The 21509-nt window shown below is 39.4% G+C and overlaps 1 protein-coding gene across 1 annotated transcript; it reads right to left on the minus strand.

Annotated features, from left to right (window-relative positions):
* Nucleotides 1–1744: 1744 nt before the first annotated feature.
* On the minus strand, nucleotides 1745–15044 carry inka2 (inka box actin regulator 2). Its single transcript, XM_067505579.1, has 2 exons — nucleotides 14423–15044; nucleotides 1745–4298 (listed from the first exon to the last, which is right to left on the minus strand). Exons 1-2 carry the CDS (start codon nucleotides 14492–14494, stop codon nucleotides 3054–3056), a joined length of 1317 nt encoding a protein of 438 aa, XP_067361680.1. The 5' UTR covers nucleotides 14495–15044; the 3' UTR covers nucleotides 1745–3053.
* Between the last annotated feature and the right edge of the window lie 6465 nt (nucleotides 15045–21509).

The raw sequence follows: 21509 nt of genomic DNA on the forward strand, positions 1-21509 counted from the left end.
AAAGCCTACTGACATGTTTGTCTAACAATTGCGTGATAAAATGTTGTAATCTGGTACATCAAAACACAAAAACAGAAAAGTGATCAGGGTTGCAAGTCTTACTCTCATTACTGAATTACTGAAGTTTTTTTTTATTTTTTATTTTTTTTGGCAAAATGCTCAGGGATAAAAAGATGAGCTAATTGATGTGGTTTGATGTTTATAGCAAAGAGTGTCTCTTGGATTGAGTGTCATGAAGCTGTGTGAACCGCACGGATCTAGAGCCTAAAAGTACTTTTGTTTATTTATTAAAGACTCTGATGGAGTTATGGTACAGATTTAGAATCATTTTAGTGCACAGTTGATGCACAGGCAGTGAGTAACCTGCCTGCTTTGCCCTCTGTGAACCCATTAGTCATGCAGCAGCACTTTACTGCAGAGCAAAACAGAAACAAAGTACTCCTCTTTCTTCTGGATTTATTCTTGAAATTTGAGAAGATTGTATTCAGTTTACATGATGCAGTTGTCAATGTGCAAATGCCATTTGCTGTGACATTGAGAGCCTTCTGTTTTACAATGATATGTATTATTGAGGGCACTGTACATGATTTATTTTTTAAATTCCTTAAGCAACTAATTTATGAGATCGTATGAAGAAACGTTTTTCTCAGTTTGTCAGGAAGTGGAAAGTGGGACCTATTGGAATAAAATATAGCTATATTCTAGATCAAGACTAAACTTTAAGTATCAAATATAATAAGTTAGAATGTAACTGTAATCAGCATAAAAATAATTGACTCTACAATCATTTCCAAAATAAAATGTTTTAAATTCCTGCCCCAAAAAAATGCAATTTATTAGATTTTTTTAATATTCCTCTAAGAGCTGGATGAGTGGATTGATTCACAATGCACAATGAACATAAAGTTATTTTAAATTACTGGAAATGCAAAGACAGGGAAAGACAAGGAATCTACTCTGTAATGTGCAGGTACTTATTTGCCAGGAAGTTACTGGCAAATAAGAGAAACCACGTGGATGTTACATTGCAGTTTGTGTACATGATTCTACAAGATCTGTAGTGTAGATGAGGTACAAAATGAGCACGTTTCTATTGTAACTGAATATTTATCATTATACAGTTAATCTGATAAACCTCCATAAACAGATAAAAGTACAGCTTTTAACTGACAAATAAGACTTGAGCCAAGTTTTTTTTTTCTGAAAGCTGATTTAATTTATAAAGAGTTAGTGACAGCTTTACAGTGCACATGACACAGAATCTCTACTGAAGGTTTGCAGAACCCTGTTAAAAAATATCAACAACAGTGCTGAAAATCACACCTTGACACCTGTAAATGGGGAGAAATAAATGTTACATTTACATACACATACTGTGTGAAACGACATCTCCGACTGCGCTTTATGGCACCACTGTCTGAGGTGTGTGTGTATGTGTTGGACCCTCTGTATGTGTGTTATGTATTCACCTGAATATTGAGACAACGCCATAGGGATCGACTGACTAGGACACTTAAATATCCTAAGGCCTAATCCCTGCTGACTAAATGGATCTGGTATCACATTTTAAACTCAGTGAAATTAACCTTTTCTTAATAAATTAGAGAATCAGATTGTCATTGCATAACTGTGGTCTGGTACAAAGCAAGTTTTTTTTTTTTTTTTTAATCTGAGTGGGCAGTGTTGTATTCCCTTGAGGAAACCCTGAGGGACTCCTGATATTTAAATGAATTGGTTAAAGATGTTTTTTTGTTTGTTTGTTTGTTTGTTTGTTTTTAATCTTATGATGTTGCTAGAAATGAAAAATGCTGAAACACTGAACAGATACTACAGGTTAAAGATGAACAGTTTGTTTTAATACATGTGGTAATGGTAGGGCGAGTATTGTTACTGTAAGATGTACTGTCTGTGCAGAATAATAAAAAATCATGCGATGACTTATTGTAGTAAATGCTTGTTATTGCTGCAGTTTGTTTGATGGCAAATATGTACAATGTTCTGTACATTTAGCTTGGTCCCGTTGGATAGACCATATGTATCTACCTCCACTCCCTACTATTATTACACCCCTGTGATGTATTCACCTGTTTATATACAGTATGCAACACCATTAGAAATTAGTTTATCCAGCACTTTAAGATTAACCTGCATCGTCTTTGAGCCTGTGGTGAACAAGCTTTACATAACGTTCGGGTACCAGATGGCAGCCAGTTAGGATGTGTGGTTGGTTGTGCCATCTTTACCCCATCCTCTCTCTGACAATCGCTTTAACACATGCCATGTGTACACAGCAGAGAGGAAAATGAACATTTCTAATATGACGGGATCAATTATTACGAGGGACACATCTCGAAGTATCATGTGCAACCTTTTAGCTGGTCATGCACTGAGTTTGGCAGTGTCACACACTTTTTCTCCTGCGTTGTTATCACTCCCTGAGCACGGTGAATGAGAGACTGGTTCGGTTAAACCTGAGTTTCCAAAGCTTCAAGGCCCGTTGGAAACAAAAGGGAACTTGTATCTGTATTTAGTGGCAGTGCGTTCAGTAATAGCTGTTTGTAGCATCACTTATAAAAACAGTAACCATGCAGTTTAACTGTGGATGTCTGAATCGATGCAAAGAAGTGAGACGTAGGACGTCCTGTATACATGGTGGGTGGGGGGGGGGGTCTGTGAATGTGTTTTTATAAAGAACTGTAATGATTCTGAGAAAATGGCAATTTTAATGTACCGTCTATTAAGACAGAGAAGTCAGTCATACATGCATTCACACCAGAAGAAATTGGCTAATACAAAACTTGCAGCATAAATCCTCAAATGTCTCTCTATAACACTTTGAGACGCACTCGCACAACCACGCACGGCAAACAAAGTTCAGATTTTAGGATTGTCAGACAACATATTGCCTTGATAATCTCTCAGTCACAGCAGAAATTTGTTGTAGGTATGAAGTTCATTGGTTCATATTGGAAAATAACTGAAGCTCTCATTTAATCATCCATTAATTCATTCTAAATCCTCCACCAACTGTCATTCAGTCTGAGACCCCCCTGTTAGACCCACACAGCTGTGTTGTAGTCAAACAAGGGCTGCATTTTCTCCAGACCGGTCTCTGTCTGTCTTCTGTCTAAATAAATCCCTGCATATGGTGGAGGGTGGAACTGGGGGAAGTGTTGTTGGCTCCTTTCTGCGTCAACTAGATGCGGACACAGCCTGCCTTTACCCTGCTGTCCGTTTGCCCAGAACGGCAGGTAGAAGCTGCCTTTTGAACTTTTCGGAGTCACTTTCTTTGACCTTTTTAAAAGGTCACCCTGTGGCAGCTCAGGAGCCATCCAGCCCGGTCTCTCCTTAAGCAGCTTGTCCCTGTCAGGCCGGACGCTGCGCAGAAACTTCTTGAAGATGTTTGTGGTGAGCGAGAACTTTCTGCAGATCTCCTGTGAGCGACTGAGGCGGAGAGGGTGAGCCGGGGTGTCCGGTCTGTCCAGTCCTCCGTCTGCTGTCCTCTCATCTCTCCTTTTCCTTCTCTCCTCGTCTTCCACCTCCTCCCTCTCCACCTCAGGCAGGTCCAGCCAATTGCCCACAAGGTCAGCGAAGACGTTGTCGCCCAGAACTAAGGGCTGACGGTTGCGGCTGCGACTCATGAGCGAAGAAGTCCAGTCACTGGCATCATCTGCGCTGTCCTGGGAGTAGTCGCTGTCTAATGAAGGACCCTCTCTGGAGAGACTGTAAAGGATGCTGGGCAGGTCCACTACCTGAGCACGACAGGGAGCCTGTGGGTGAGGGTATGGCTCTGGTGGAGGGTTTCCCACTGTTGGTCCGTAGAAGTCCACCTGCGGGGCGGTGTATCCTGACCACCTCCTGGGTATAGATTCAAGGTCATTCTCACTTCTTGCAGTTCTTGCACTTCTTTCACTCTCACTGTCTAGACTGGAAGCAGAGGAAGATGAGGTACCAAGGCTGCTCCTGTTTCGGGATGGACTGTGGTCTTCTTGGCTAAAGGTATTCCTGCTATCTAAAGACAGCCTCGGGCTTGACATCAGACTTGGTCCCAGCTCCTTGGGCATGGTTTGCCTAAAGCTGCAGGGCCCGTGATCCTTTACTGAAGCTGCACTTGCTGAAGATGATGTCTCAGGAGGAACTGGTGCAACAGGATGTGGGGTCCCTCGGTTAATTGGCCGACCAGAAATGTCAAGGTTTTCCAGCGCTGTCTGGACCTGAAGGAGTTTGAGTTCTTGGAGGGCTCCCATCATTGAATTCATCTGAGCATGGAGGCCATCTCCAGCTTCCTTCATAGACAGCTGCAAGGAGACAGTAAAATAAAAAGATGAGGATAAGATAAGACAAGAATCAGCAGATATCCTGGTCCTCCATCAACAGTTAAATCATTTGACAGAAGCCATGTCATCCATCAAAGGCTTATGTTCATAACTTACCTCAGCACCAGCACAAATAATATGCACAATCATCAATAAATACATGCATGAATTAATAACACAGTGAATGACATACTTTCCATCTCTGTCAGTTAGGCTTCTCTTTGTGAGTTTCACTTTGTGCACCTTGTTTAATTATGGGTCATGTGACCTAGTTTTGGATGACAGGCCCATATGGGTCCCATATGGCCTGCGTATGAGAGAGGATCCAAACCATGACAGCTGTAAAACAGACTGGATTTCATTTCTTTCTTCACTTTAATTGGCTGTATTTTTTTTCTTTTTGTATCCTTCCATTTACCTTTTATTCCACATTTGTTTTATACTCTGAGCTCTTTGTCTTCAGTCTTACTTCCCTCTGTGCAGCACACTCTGCTTTTATCCTCACCCTCCTCCTCCTCTGTCTCTTTCTGCTTTCATCTGTTTAACAGCCTGTGTCATGTGATCTTACTAACCTTCTTCTACTGATGGCAGATAGAAAGCCCAGAGGCAGCATCCTGTCTTGACCTGTGTCTTAACTTGCAGGCCTGAATCATTGCATGCTGTGACCCAGACTCTGACTCGATCTTAAACACAACGGGTTTATCTTCTATTTAAGAACATGCACACACTGACAAATGTAACAAACTGATGATGACTTCAAAAAATAAAACATTTACGGGATGACAATAGAAAGCATGACAGGAATTTTGTAAAACGTGCTGAGTGTGTGGGAAAACATTGGTGAGAAACTAACTAATAAACTAACTAATTTTTTTCCTATATCAATCAAACTGTTGATCACGATCTATCAGTTGAGCTGCATCACATACAATAACAGGTCACTGTCAACTACACATAAATGAATTTTAAGGTGCATCTAATCTTGTGTAAGATTTTGGATGCACTTCTGCAGCACTAAATGAACACAGATGATAAAAGATGCCCCTGCCCATCCAGCTCATTAGACAAAACAAACATGACAAATCTTCAGAAAACAAATTTCTTACCTTTAATTAACTCTTACAGAGCAGGAGGTATAGGTCCCTGTCTCCCTCCCTGTTGTTTTTAGTCTGCACCTCTGTCTGCACCCTAAGACTGCTGTCACTGTCTCTCACCTTTCAATTGGAGCTGTCTGACTCACTATATATGTATCTGTCTCCAATGGGGAGACACCGCTGGGCATGACAGCCAATCAGGACTGGCCGTCTAGACTATAATCCCTAAACAGCAGGGGGGAGTGGGGTTACTCTGGCGGAAATGTACTGACAATGAAAGCAGCAAGAGGGGAGATGGTGAAAGGGAGCTAAGGGGTGGTGAGAGTCAGCCGGATGAGCAGGGGAAAAGGTGGGGTGGGGGTGGGGGGGTCGGATCCCTTGCCATATGTTTTGATGTTGAGAAAACTGTTGATGGATTCAATTATAGATGACACCATAAGAACACAAGGCACAGGAGGGGGGAGCGTAGATGGAAGAAAGGGGGGGGGTAACACCAGGTCGTAATATGACTCGGGGAGCAGTGATTGCATTGATGCCCAGCCTGGGAAAAGTAGCTGTGTAGGACAACTGATAGTATAAGACAATGACGTATAAGCATCGTGAGAGAGGGGAATCTTGATACAGAGTGTGGATGGTGTGGGAACACAAACAAATGTAATATTTCTCACCCTCGGACCAAAATCCTTCGCTCAAGCCCCAAGAGATTAAGAAATAAAATTCTAGTCATAATAAAACTCCAAAAACTCTATGTAAAGCAAGTTTTTTTTTTTTTTTCAAATAATGTCTGAATCCCAGCTGGGCATCCTGTCTTTTGGTTTGGCCTTAAACATCTCAGCAACTGTGTCACCATGAATCTACTGTATATTTATGAAGCAATATGAAAAAATCTTATTATGGGAGGGAATTATGACAAAATATTTTCAATGATATGATATAATATATTATACGCTAAAGTCATAGCTTGAGACAGTTAAAATGGTATCCACTAAGACCCACTAACCAGACTCTTGTCTCAAAACACAAAGATTTCTAATACTGAAACACAAAAAATAAATCAGTCTACATTTTTCCTTGAAAAGTGACTTAATTGGTCTTGTGTTAACTGTTTTATTGTTAGACATATGCAGTACAGTGCTCTAATATAGTAACCTGACTCTATCCTGCACCACTGGCAGCGAGCCTCTGGTAAAGTTTGCTTTGCTCATCACTATGTGGCTGAGTAGGTGCAGAGGGGGCGTGAATGCCCTCAAAGATTGGATAATAGGCCTATCAATGCGCACACTGGGGACAAAAGCCTCACCAAAGAAGGTATGTATAATTAGCACAATCAGGTTGTCTCTTGTCTTTGTGCCTCCACATATGGCTGACTTCATTAGCTGTAATTGCCTGTGTCCTGAGAGAGGCTGAGAAAGCGCACACAATTGTGGTTTACTTTCCGCCACATCAAAGGTCAACAAATCTGAAGATACGATAATTTGCGGAGTTACGTGTTGTTACATCTTCATAGGCAGACGTGGCTTCTGAGGGATTACCACACTCTGAGCTGCTCCTGAAATACTGTACCGACCACTTAAACATAGGCTATTAAATTTTGTTTTTGGAATATTATCTACTACAAAGTCCATTTTTATTCATTTGGAAAGAGATAAACCTGTTTGCACATGCTAACCCAAAACACCCTAGTTTATCATTCACACGCAACTTCTCCATTATCCTCTAAATGCAAACATCCCCACCGGTTATTTCAAACGCACTGAGCTATTCACTGTCATTTCTATTCTAAGGCAACATTAATAATTCATTTTGTTCCCTAGGCATCAAACAGAGGAATAGTAGTAAACTAAACCTTATTATTCCACCTTTGTCATGCCAACTAACTCCGGGCACCCTACCACTGCCATTTACAGGCGGAACTTTGTGGCCCAAATCTGTCAGCCTTTTAAACTTTCAATCTGACGTCTTCTCGCGATGCTAAAAGCGGCTTTAAAATCATGTCCCACAGCAGCTGCTAGTTTAAACACAGATGTTTGTCATCCTAAGATGTCTCACTTTTACAATGTGTGACTCAGCTGAGGGCCTCGTTAGAACAAAGGCACAGATGACGCAGACATGACAGGACCTACACAAGCACCTTAAGGTCTTCACTAGGAAAAAAGATGTAGATGATAAAAATGTCTGTCTAGTCTAATTTAAAAAGATGACTGATGCTGCAGGGAACTGCTGTCCTGCTTAGAAACACTGGCATCATTAACTCAGTCATCTGATGTTTAAGTTAAATCTTCTTTTTGATCCTAAGCCTCACAGTATTAGCATTTAATACACCAAGGGTGTTTTTCTATAAAAAGATCATATAAACAAAAAAACAAGCCAAGTGAGTTTCCAAAATGAATGAAAGACAGACAGGGACTGTCCAGATTCCCCCCTTCCCCACCCACTTCTTCTTCTTCTTCTAGAGGCAGTGATGCCAGCCAACCAGGCATAATTGCTAATTAAGTGATGAATGCTTCAATGTTAAAGAACAATGGATGGCAGTTTTGATTTAAAGCTGAATGTAGGCTTATTAAAAGCTTCGGACCATTTTAATTAACAAAAACAGTTGACTGGTGTTTCTTTCTCTTTTTATCCTCATGTCAAGATCCATTTGCTGTGAAGGGTTTAACCAGAATCCAGTCAATATGCATGCAAGTGAATTAAATACCACAAAGTTTAAATAAATCAATGCTTCTCCTATCCTGTCTGATGTGATGGAACTCTCTGTTCTGACAAACCACTTTACTTATGGAGGGGAAAAATACATTCGCTGTGCAAATACACTGAGCTCACATATCCACAAACATGTCCAGACTTGCCTCACTTGAATAAATGAATCCCTGTTTAAAGTATAAACACACACGTGTGCGTGTTCACAGATATACATTTACTGAATTATGAGGTAGAACATAAACATGAACACATTTCTCTTTAAATGAATGTGAAATCAGAAACAAACCTTTGCTCTACTCTGGTTATGAAATACAGTATGTTCACTGTTATTTGTTTATTGGCTGGAGGGGGGGAAAACATTGAGGCCAAGGTTATCAGACCCAAAAGGTCTTCCTGTTTAGAAGGAGCTGGCCAGAACTCTAACCTCCCCCCACCTCCGCTGCTAATTAAAAATGAATGGTGTCCTGTGAGGGTCAAGGACAGGAATGGGGTCTCTGTCCACGGGACACAGAGAGGGTCTCTGTGACTAAACTGCTGGACATGCCACAGACCGCTGTGGACAACCCCACGGTCCTGATCAAAAAGGCAATAAAGTTGCACAGCATTCACCAGAGGAAAATGATAAATTACTGTTCACATGGAAATTACTGCCCTTTTGATGAAAAAACGGATAGTTTGGTCTAAATGTCTTCAGTCATGTTTAAGAGAGGAAGAAGTGTGGAAAATAGTCAGATAAAAAAGGGACACAAATGTATTATAGTATTATATCATGTGGAGTTGGTGTTTAAGTGTAGATGTCTACACATTTAACAGAACTTTTTAGTATGTAACTTTTCATTCAGTATGTTGCCTGTTCCGCTCAGGGATGTCTGACTATAAAATGGATCTTTACTGAAGGTGATTTAAAGCGTGCTTCCATTAAAATGAGGTGAAAAAAAAATTGTCACCCTCCCCTGGTGCTGTTTAGCCGTGCAGCAATTTAGGCTGGTTCTTTTTTTTTTTGTGCCCAGAATGATCTTCATTGCTCTCATTCATCACCTTAAACTCCACACTCTTACTTTTCAGCTCCGTACATAAAAGACACATTATGCTTTGCACACATACTGAGTATTAATTTTGGTAAATGGTAAGTTGTCTTCTTATAAAACGCTTTTATCCAAACACACACAAACCTATAATGTGGCTGTGGCTGCCTTGCCAGTCGCTCACCTGACCCACCAGGAGCAATTTTGGATTTATTGTCCTGCCCAAGGACACTGACACATGGGACTGGTAGTCAAACCGCTGTGGTCCATGGATGACTGAGCTACAGCCGCCCCTTTTTGAATTTAAGTCCTAAAGTGTGTAAATGTTCAACATGGAGACAGTTCCTAGGAATACTGGGCTGGATTTTAAGCTCCTTTTTCTTAGAGAAATAAAAAACCTTCAGTCTGTGGATCATCAGGAGCAAAAGGGGACACTCTTTCTGCAAAAGGGTGATGCTGCTCAATGCAAGTACAATATCTGTAAAGTCTGGCAAATTAAAACTTCTCTGCAGCGGGTCGAAATGGAAATTTTGTCGAACTAGAACCAATATATTACTGGTTCTCTGACCTGCTATGAGGCAAAGATTCCCTGATGGCCTCTTTAGACATAGGTGGTGGTTTAATAGCTTCTTTCCTGACAGCACCGATTTATGCCATCATAAAAAAAGTAACACAATGATATTATCTATATCATCTTACTCTGTATAGGGTGATATTTGAAGACCGTTGTCTCCCTGGTTATAAATCTTCAATGGAGACAACCATAGTTAAATTGATGGTTGATAACGCAACAGTTGACGTCAGCACCGTGTGTGGGCAGTGTGAGTGCTCAGCCAATTCTCAATTCTCCAGGCCACAGTTGTTACAGCATGTGACGTTAATTTTGCTCATGCTCTAGATCCTGCTTCCTCTTCATCTAACATCAAAAGTGTAAAGTCGCAGGAGCATTTCCTGAAGAAAATGTCTGTGTGTTTGGTGTAAGCTGCCTTGATGACTGGCTTGAATTTTTTTTTTTTTTTTGTGCACCTCTAAGTGCTGACTTAGTGTGCTCTTGCAGTGAAAGGATTCCTCCTCTCTAGCTATTGCTGAGGTTACTTGCAGTTTTAACCAAATTAATAGGGACTTTTCCGTTATCTAATTAGGCATCTTCAGACAGAGTGTATTGGTGTTGTAGAAATTTTAAAGCCCCGTGGGGAAATTTGGGATTTTGGTCTAGATACAGTCACAGATACAGATACAATTTGATTTGAGTGTTGTGCATTTGAGTCAATAGGCCTAAAGATATGATCATGTGTTATGCACAGTTGTGGAATCAATGTGAAATTCTGGCCAAATATGATCACATACAGCTATGGTTCCCCTCAGCTGTGTGAATTTTATAATCGTTCAACTCTTTGTTTTAGTTTTAAGACCCTCAGCTTTTGTGTTCTGGTTTACTGTCATTCTCATTGATTTTAAATGCAGCATATTAACAGCTAAATGAGTGATAATTGGTTGTGTTGTCCTCCGCCATTTTGCTGTATTAAGTTTTTAATTTAAATTTTTTTGTTGCCAGCCCGCATTTATACCGGCTGTGTCAAATGGCGTTCATGAATGCAGCTTCATAAGCCACCGGGGACAGAGTGCACTGACTGCAAATCCAATACACTACATATGAACAGTTTCCTGTGGGGTGACGATCACTGGAGTGAGTCTGTTTACACCAATTGAAATGGAAACTACAGGACAGTGTTCGTACCGTGCACACACCAAGAAATACATGGCAGTCTGCGAGGCCATCAGAGCAGAGTGCTCTGTGCCTGGTGGTGCATGGGGCGTGCATGTGAAAACCAAGTGTTGTTTGCAATAGTACTTTAAAATTGCCAGTTTAATTAAAACAAATGTAAAATGCAAACCAGCAAAGAAAAGCAGGGAAACCATGACCAATTTAGCTTTTGCTAGTAGAGGGAAGCTGTTTGTGCCAATAAAACTCTGATAAACCTGTTGTACGTTACGTGACCCTCACCAAATGTTAAAAAGTTAAAAACTAGAGTTGGTGGATGCCCTAACAGAGCTAAAAGGACTGTGTATACTGAAGTATGTTGGTGTCCAAAAACACAATTCAAAACAAACAGTAACTATGCTTTATGTTTGCTTGATATGTAGATTGGCATTTGTATAATCACGTCACCACAACAAGCTTATACTGAGATAATTTGCCGATGTTCTATATGCAGCTTGTTCTGCCTCCCTACAATCTGAATATTGCTGCTTTTAATTTGTTAAAATTTGATTTGAAGGCCATAAAGACAAGAGATCATGTTGGTAACCTAAACGTCAGTGTGAGGAAAACCCAATGAAAAACCATCCTCGTTTTTCTTCCAATGAAGAGGAGCAGTATCGCAGGGCTTGATCTTAGACCAGATGTTTTACATGTGGTTTTAACAGAAGCAGGCATAGCCGCATAGCCGTCTCTAGAAACCGTTTATCCTAAACCAACCTGCTTTTTGACATCTTGAGTAGTCATTTCACTTTACATTCTGTGAACTATGGCAAAACAAGTTACTGTACACAGTATGTGCAGTAATGATAAACAGGCATTGTAAAAAGTTTGTGCTTCCATCTCAAACACAATGATCACCCACGCAAAACCCCACAGCTGTCACTAAGAGCTGGGCCAATTTTAGCTGAGGGGAAGGAAGGGCAGGTTGCAGAGTAGAAGCCATGAGGAAGGCACAAAACAAATGAGCTAAAAATCAAACCACAACCTTGCTTTGTGTGTTGTAGCGTTTTTCTGATCCCACACCCTTAAGGTAACAAAGAATATTCAGGTTCAGATAAAGGTTTGTGCCAAACCGTGCGTGTTCTCAGATTTCATGACCTCATGTTTGCCGGCTTTGCTGTTAGATTCCAACGTGACAGTCGTGTTTGAAACTTGCCTCAGGTGTGAACGGATAAAAGGAGTGTGATGCATGTGAAATCAGCTTCGGCTGTGATGATTTCAAAAGCTAAGATTTATGCTTTAGTGTCTGAAACAACACTGTTAAACAGGTGTGAACCCTACATTTAAACAAGATGAGTCAAAGGCAAGTCAGGGTGTGTATCTACCATTCCATATGGACAGGAAGGGCTTTGCCTTTTTTCGTGATTCTTTGTCTGCCTGTTGTATGAATATGGAGTCATACATAAGTTAGAAAATATTTCAATGTTCCTATTATATCCTGAGGATTTCTATAGAGCTGTGTAAGGCTTTGCAAAGTAACAAACAGGAGCCGGCAGCTTGTTGACAAACTGTTTTCAGTACATTATAGTATTACTGGTGTGGTGGATGTAGTCAGCACTTAAGAAAAATAGTTGCAGGCCTTGTCAGGTCAAGGGTCAAATGTCCAAGCGTGACCTGACATGAGCCCACACAGATTGACCCCCCCCAGCCCCTTGAACAGTTCACACTTTTCATTCCTTTTTTAGAGCTGATAGTGTTTAATTTCTGGGTGTCCAAATGTGAAACATTGAGTACAGTTGTAATTTACGTGACTTTACACAGGCAGTGAACGTCTCACTCACATTGGTAGAATACTACAAACTAAGCTATGAAATGACTTTACCGTAACCCGTAATAAACTGAATATGTTTGTTTGTTTCAGCTCCTCTAAATATTATCTTACAAATCATTTCAAATGCAACTGTACAGTTTTGGGATTTTAGATGTTTCCCACCTGCTACTGGCCGCAACTAGTTTCCATTCATTTCCATATGATACAAAAATCAATAAGCAGACTGTTGGAACTTATTTGAGACATCTGAATTTCTTAATCTTAGTTTTTTAATATTATAAAAATATTTACACAGCTATTAAAGGTTATGGTTATGCTCTTCCAGACAGTCAATGGATAATATTATGTGAACATCACATCATTCTCAAAAGTATAACAACAAATGGTGGTTTAGTCAGATTATCAGGCTTTTTGATGTTGTAAAGAAACGAATGGAAACTTATGGTTGCCCGAAAGAATACAGTATGTTCCAATTTAGCCATTGCAATGAACATTTTGTAGATTTTGAAGTAAAGTCTTATAAAACATCAGCCATTGAAGGGTGATCACACACAAAAGCTACACAACTCAGCCTCTCAGCTGCAGGTTGGTTGTTAGATGCTTGTGATCTCTGTTTTGCAGATGGAGCTGGTTGACCGCTCTCCAATGAGCACTGGATGAGAATCAGTCACAGTGGAAAGAGAAGTGACAACCTTGGCATAGGCGCCACTCGTTTTCTGTAGGACAGATTGCATCCCACATGGTCCTGTGCAGGGGGAGACTGCCTGGGCTTTTTAACTGGCATCTGCTCTCTGTTCTCCTGTTTGATCCATGGCATGGCATGATACTTTTTCTATTATGTTACCAAACTGTGATAGGGCTGCTATAACACAACATGCCCTCCTGCCATGAATGTGTACTCCCCCTCAAATTTCAAGTGCCACTTCACAGACTTGTGGCTAATTTGGAGCAGCAAATAAAGTCACAGAGCAGATCATGCTGCAAAACACAGAGCCATGTGAGGCTTTTCTGTGGGCCAGTGGCTGGATAGAAAGAAGAAAAAAAAAATCTGTATCTGGTTTGAAGATGATTCCAAAAGAAATCTATGCCAGTTAAGGCTCCTTTGAAAATGAGTGTACTGTCAGTTATTGGCAAAACATTTGGGTATGAGGCTGCAGCTCTCAGGTTTTGTTTTACATTTCAAAGAAAGGGGTAGGAAATTGGTAAATTTGCCACCATCAAACAAATTTGTGCATTAAAGGAAAGGAGATGTGAACATATTAAATAAGGAAATAAGCAGGACATCATACATGATTAAAATACATAAGTGGGTCTTTGTATCTTATGCACCACCAGCTTTTAAACAGTCTTGCTTAGAGAAGAAGAAAAACGGTCTTGAGCTCATTAAGCTTAAAACATCTGTCCCAGATGCGTGGACAGGGGAGGGGGGATGTGTACATACGCCTGTGGCGTGCACACAGCTTTAAGCCTACACAGATTAATGCGATTAAAAAGAAACACATGCACGCCCAGCCGAAATTAAAAGCCATAATTTTACAATCAGGAATACAGAAATGTGTCAGGACAAATGCAAAGAAGGCGACATATTCGACGCATGTTTTAAAATTGGAAAACTATGTGATGTGTTTTGTTTGGACGCGTATAACCGCGCCAGTGCGTTTATTCAAAATGTATTGCCTGTTTAAAATGCACTATAATGAAGTAGATCAGTGGTGATCGAAGTACATACGACAGGACAGGACAGGACATACCAGTTCTTGCTTCAGTCGTCTCAGACACGCATCCATGTTTTTGCATTCTGGTTTGGAGAGCTGCTGATCCATTCTTTCATTTGTAAATACGAGAATCTCAGATGAAACGCGTGTCCAGCCGCCGCTCCAGCATGACTGTGAAAGCTTTCCCCGGGAAGAATGCTTTATTATTATTATTAATTTCAAACAGCGCTCTCGTGAAGAGCAGGAACCAATTTGCGATTGAAGATGCGCGAATCCTGCTGAGGAATGTGCGCTCGTCGCGTAAAAACGCGAAACCCGTTCTAAAAACAAAACGTGTTTACTCCAAAAGTGATAGTGAGGTCCTTCTTGTGGCTGCTGCTGCAAGACGCTCAGTCGTGTGTGTGAGTGTGTGTCTCTGCTTGGCTACTGTCAGCCTGCTGCGTGTGCGCTGTTTTAGCCCGGTTTTCCCCTCGCTGCTATTTTCTCATTCAAGAGAAGCGCTTACGTTGCCAGTCCAGTTTCCTCCAATGAGTGAGCCTCTCGGGACTGACGACGTCTCATTCAAACGACGATGAGTTTATGATGGATCAGTAGATTTTTGCACAGCAGCCCCTGATTTTAGAGGAGGTTATAACATCTGGTTACGTTTGCACCGAGGCTGAAGGATCAGACGGGAAGAAAGTAAACATCACCATCCTACAACACTGAGAGACCAGTGGAATAGTTTGGACAGTTATTTTTTTCTGCACATGAAGAAGGAAGTTTTAGGAGGATGTGCCTAAAAGTAACCATATGTGTCATGTAACGAGCCATAGGGACAGTTTCCTGGCCACCTTCACTAGGAAACACCTGAGCCCCAAGCTTTTGTTGTGTGACCCGGATATAATAGTTTATTAGCAAGGGAAGGAAGAGAGGCAAGAGCCGTGCAGCCAATCTGTTGTTTATCACAACCTCCCCCAGACTATAGATTTGACATTTGTAAAAGGTTGCACATTTATCCTCTGCAGTTTGTCAGCAAGATGTAAAGAAAGTAAATAAAGTCTAAAATTGATGTGTGCTACAGTAATTGCATCAGAATATGACTTAAAGCTAAACAGCGCAGAATAAATAATGAAGGCTATGCAGTTCTCACGTCAAATAGTGCACGTACACAATTAAGGAAACTTCAAAGTTCCCTCAGTCATCAGGAATTATTAATATTTCAGCTGATGTTGGTTATAGATAGATAGATGGATAGATATTTTTTTACATGGATGGATGGATAGATAGAAAAGGAGGTAGATCAATGTCAGATTCCAACAACAATGAAATGGATGGGAAGCTGAATAATCATCTTGGTTAAATTCTGAGGGATTTTCTGACTTATTCTGTCACCCTTCATAAATATTCCAGGTCCAGATTTGATCAGAGTCTGTTCTGCAGTGTTCAAACAGCAAATATACAGCTCAAAATTCGAAGATATTTAAACTACTGTGAGATAAAAATCAGCAGATTCTTATACTGATAATTCTGCTTTAGAATTAAGTTGAACTATCTATATTGATATTATAAAGGGCCTGAAAAAATGAGTTATTACCATGTCCAAACTTAAACTCTTGACCAATTCACACGAGACCGCTTCCATCTGTGCATTGTCTCTGTGCGTCTTGTCGCTTCTCTGAAGTCAGCAGGTTTCTGCTTAGAGAAGGTAGCATCATGTTGCAGCTTTGTGCACCAATCCGGGTTCAGCAACATTTGAATCAAACCTGTTGACACCAGGTGATTTCTTACCCGTCTCATCAAACCACACCCACATTAGAGTTACTTTAGCATGAAACTATCAAATGAAATAAAACAAACATATATCATAATAAACTTTAATTGTTGCTTGCTGATGTCAGTATTGTTTACTCTTGTGGATATAATTATAAATTTTTCATGTGAACACGGCTAAAGCAACTGTAGAATTACAATCCAAACAAAAGTTTTTCAGAGACAAAATTATGTTAAATCAAGTTTTAACAATTGTACTCTAAAGTAAACCTTTATCAGTCGGCAATGTGGTAACACGTAGCTCTATTTGACGTTCAGCAGGCTGCTTCTTGTTTCTAAACAAGTTCATTCTAGACATGAGCTGGACCTGCAGCTGCTTCCTTACGTGTATCCACTTCCTCCCAGCTGTTAGTATAAAGACACACAGATAAGGAAGTATCTCCTCCAGTTACTTAGCACTGAAACACAGGCAACACATGCAGCAGCTGTCTAACTACACATCACTGCAATCTTTATCAGACTCGCTGAGTCTCATGACTGGTTTGTCATGTTTAATTGTTCCTTCATTGAAGCCACACACTACAATGCCAGTGTTTTGGGTTTAAACAGAAACTAACAGAGCGAAGAGATTAAATCTGAAATATAAAGCTCAAATCTGTTGCAGATCAGGTTTAATGTTTAGACACCTACTGTACTGCGACTGCATCACTTTACTTTCATGTGCCAGAGCTTTGTTGAGCTAATAGTGTGATGCGCCTGAGCTCAGTGATGGAACAAATATCCTCTGGATCCTTTGACAACTGGTGATTGTCCAAAATGATTCAGGCTGTCGCGAAAACTAAAGGCTGCACTCTTACCAATACCTGGAGCTCTCACTAAGTAATGTGTTTTCAATCGACCATCTAAAGGATATGAAAATGCTGCTTGTATGTTATTAGTCCTGAATTTCATTACATGGAAGAGTAGTCTCCTTCCCTCTTCTAGAAATGGTGAATTTTTTAATTAGATGTGGTGCTTTAGAAGAAGATCAGCCATAGTGATAATACATGTCTGCCAGTACATGTAATAAATAGTAGAAATGTAATAACTCTTACAGTATAGTTAAATATGTAATGTATTTACATTATAGTGGTTGAAATTGAAGTGCTGTCAGTTCTCAGAGCGAATGTAAAAAAAAAAAAAGAAAAGAAAAAAAAAAGACATGACTAAAACAAAACATGACAAAGAATAGGAGGAATACACAGACCTTAATAAATACCTCAAGTGGTGACAATTATGCTATATATGAATAACAGGTATTATTACATTTATTTACAGTATGCAGATGCAAATTTGGTGCTAGATTTGCTTAAGGGAGATTTCATGTAATTTTTGAACAAAAAAAACAACAACTTCCAGCTGTATTTGATCATTTATTGGACAAAACAAGGTATATAATAATGCCACCTTTTGACACTGAGAAGTTGTGGTGGACACAAAACATAATACATGAAAAGCACTATTACACAAGTATTACATATGATTACATTAACGGTTTCTACTACCTGACACAGTAGTTACATCTTCTGAAAGTGATAAAAGTGGTACTAATGTGTTTGACCTATATTCACTGATTGTAGTCTTTATCTAGCAAAGATGTTACACTGCCATCTACAGTTCAGTATGTGTCACTGCATGACTCACTGTGCAAAAGTATGCTATTATGATTATTAAAGCCCTTTGTCCAAAGCACGAAGTATAAATTTCTAATACATTTGTTGATTTTAGTTTTTCAGCTTCTTCAGAGTAATACGTCATCAGTTTGATTCTTTTACAATTGATATGATAAATATTTATACTTTTCATTCTACAACAAAAGACTAAAGGCCATGTGTCTATTGTGCAAACATTTATATAGAACTAATTTATTTGATTTCCCACCCAACAATAAAGCTGATTTGTGAAGCAGTTGGATGTGTAGGTTTTGCAAACAGTCAGTGTTGAGTCATCCAGCTCCTCTGTGTGACCACATCAGCCAGAAAACCACTAATGACCAATAATAAGCTGTGAAAGGTCGTCAGAATCACTAATGTGGCCGAGGTTGAGCCCACAGTGAAGCACATGGTTTAATACATGAAAAAGGTGTTTAAGTGGTTTCTAAGAAACCAAATATGTGTTGCATAATATTTTGTTACAGAATTTATTTGTTGGCTTTGTTTAGTTCATATCTGTAAGGCTGTGCTGTTTCATCACAAGACAATTTCAAGAATAGAATGCTTCCTCACTTTGTGGCTTAAGATGGGATTTTGTTTCATACCGAGGATAATAACATGTTGGTCTGAGTCAGATGGGGGGAAGTCGAAATAACTGAACTGTGAGAATCTGAGCATTGATAAAGAAAGAACTGGAAATGTGTCAGTAGGTCATTAAAAGTTTTTTACAGAGCAGGTGAGAGAGGATCAGGAGCAATTCTTCTCCCACCATTATGGTTCAAGTTGACCTTTGTCTTGTCTTTTGTAGGATGTTGTTAAAGAACTGTACAGGCCATTTTACACATTTTCAATGGTTTATATTTTGTGGTAGACCCTTTCCTTAACTGTTGACTTAGTTTGCCCTTATTAAATTAAGTTGTGGAGATGCAGACACTGCAGGAAACAGTAGGAAGAGAGAGAGAGGGTAAAATGTGCAACAAAGGTCCCTTCTGAGGACACTTCTTCTTGGAGTTTTTTCTCAATTTGGCAAATTATTGTGAAGGGGGTTTCCTTCCTTTCTACTGCAGACAGAATTCTTCTTTCATGATCCACTGAGCTTTTTGATGCTCCGGAACTCTTTTTTCCCCTTCATGAATATACCACATAGTCCATAGTAGTTGGCCGTACCTAATGTGTGTCATTGTCCAAGTACTATGTATTTTAAACCATTTAATGCAGATGTGGGCAATACCAGGCAGCCCAGCTTTGTTTTTGTTTTTTTGTTTTTTTAAATGTGGTGTGTTTCAAAGTATGAAACTGAAAGTCTAAACTTTCCATGCAGATATGTCTGTGTTGCTGTCGGTAGTAAAAGAAAAGGAGGCACTGGATCACTGGTGGCAGATTTTAATTTTCATCTGACACTTCATAGTTGTAACAAACAAACAGACAGAATACTGTAAACACCACAAACAGACAGAAAAGCTCAGTTCAAAAAATAAATAGAAACACAGAGCAATGCCCAAAATTTTTAAAGTGACTTTCTCAAATGCAGTTCAAAGTCTACTGTGTCAGGATAACAGATGGTAATCATCTTACAGTACTTTTTCTAAAACAAAATGGTAGAAGCTTAATGGTGAGCTATGAAGCCCAAATGTGTAGATACTGTATCAGGGGAAACAAAGATCCAGGTTATCAACACCACAACTGAGTAGATGCTCATTATTTTTAGCAAATAGCAGTGAAAGGACAAAATGTCTAAAAAGGGACTAATTGTTTTGTAGTATTACTACTTTGTTTAAATCACAGAAGATGGAGACGTGACCCTTTGGCACAAAACTTCTAGCTTTGTGTTTAAACATGACAAAATACAGCAGTGCAACACAAAGTATAGTAATACCGCAAAAACTCAGTTAAATCATATTTTCACTTTGGCAAAACAAACAAAATTCAAAAGACAAGTATATGTTCGGCAAATAGTCAGAATTTGCTTCGTCTTATTTGCTTCACGTGAGCAACACTGTTTTACAGGTAGTTATAAATGTTATGTTCAGGCAGTAGTAAGGCCATAAACCACATCAGGGATCAGGTCATTTTCTATGTCACAATGCATCTCTGCTGCCATCGTGTGGCTTTCGCTGAGACTTTTCAGTAGACATTTTCATGACTGAGCTTATTATTGACCTTAGTTTGCCAAAACAATGTTAAATCAAGGTCCACTTAAAAGCTTTTTCTGGAGCTTTCAGCAATAAAACAAGGTCTACATCAGCTGTCATGATTCTCCTACAGCTGTTATGATTTTTTAGCCTTTGCACTTTTGACAGAATTGGCTAAAAGTTAGAGCCGATGTGCAAACACAAGGAAATTTCAAGCTAAATTAATTTTATATATTTGGAAGTTCTGGAAAAAGCAATTGAGTGGACTTTTATTTGCCGCACACTTGTGCTTGTGTACACATTTAAAATCAATACAGTACAAATAAATTCGTAGTAAAACTTTTGCTGTTAAAAATTGAGTTTTGTATGAACAGCTCAAAATTATTTCAAAAGGAAAAATATATATATTTTTTATTTCAAGTGCTGCCTCATGAATGTGCTGCTGTCATCAGCAAAATTACATCTTTTCAGTGACTGTCAGTTTAATTACAGACACAAAGCTGAAGGTAACCAATTTGGGCACCAAAAGAAAAAGCAGCATATTGTATTTGCGTGATGACAGAGGGTTACAGATGTGTGACAAGCAGGAGTGCGTCATTTTCGTTGCTTTGTTTTTCTGCTTTGTTGGGAAAAGGGGGGAAAAAATGGTCTGAAATAAGAGGAGTTCCAGCTTAGACAGAGTGGCTGATTACCTCAGACTATTCTATTGCATTTCATTTATATATTTTATCTTCATTTTTAAACTTTATAAATTATTTAATAACAGGTTCTTAATTGAATTGAAAGGGATGAACTGAACATCAATTGGTCCCATTCCTGTTATTTTATATCAAAGTGGTGCTCAACCTTTTCAGTCTTCAATACCCTAAATGCCCACTCATGCTCATGATGAATACACATTGTCATTTTCTATTTCATTTTCCTTCTCAGCCTGCATTACTCAGCGCGTAGGGCAAACAAGGGCTACAGCTTTGTATTGTTCCACAGCACCAAAAGCACCGAGTTAAAATGACTTACGTTTTCAATATCTAGGATATATCTAGGAAAGGATAAGGCTGCAAAAACGCTATATTTTCTTACGGTCAACATATCCAGTGGTACAAATCTGAGGTATTTGTGGCATTAATGTAGCATTTTCATACCATACTACATTATACCTGTACTCTGACCTTTTGCTATTTAAAAGCAAAGCTGAATTGTCACTTGACTGATTTAAAAAAAAAAAAAAAAACTTACAAATTTTGACTAATCATTTTACACTAAACTGAATCATGGTCAAGCAAAACACAAGACATTTGTTACTTTGTCATTGTGATAAGAAGGTCCTTTTACTTTAACCGACAATGAAAACTGTTAAAAAAACACACTGCACTTCAACTATAAAAGCAAAATGCTGTCCATTCAATGATGAATGAGTAAAAAAGGATATGATCTATCAGCCACAAGGACTATTTTTCTGCACCCAGAACCTTCACTTTCATTCATTCACACTTTTATAAACGTTGCTGACTGACATCATCTACTTGTGACATGCCCTATTTTTTTTAT

The sequence above is a fragment of the Channa argus genome, chromosome 5 (assembly GCF_033026475.1).
Source record: "Channa argus isolate prfri chromosome 5, Channa argus male v1.0, whole genome shotgun sequence".
Classification (NCBI taxonomy): Eukaryota; Metazoa; Chordata; class Actinopteri; order Anabantiformes; family Channidae; genus Channa; species Channa argus.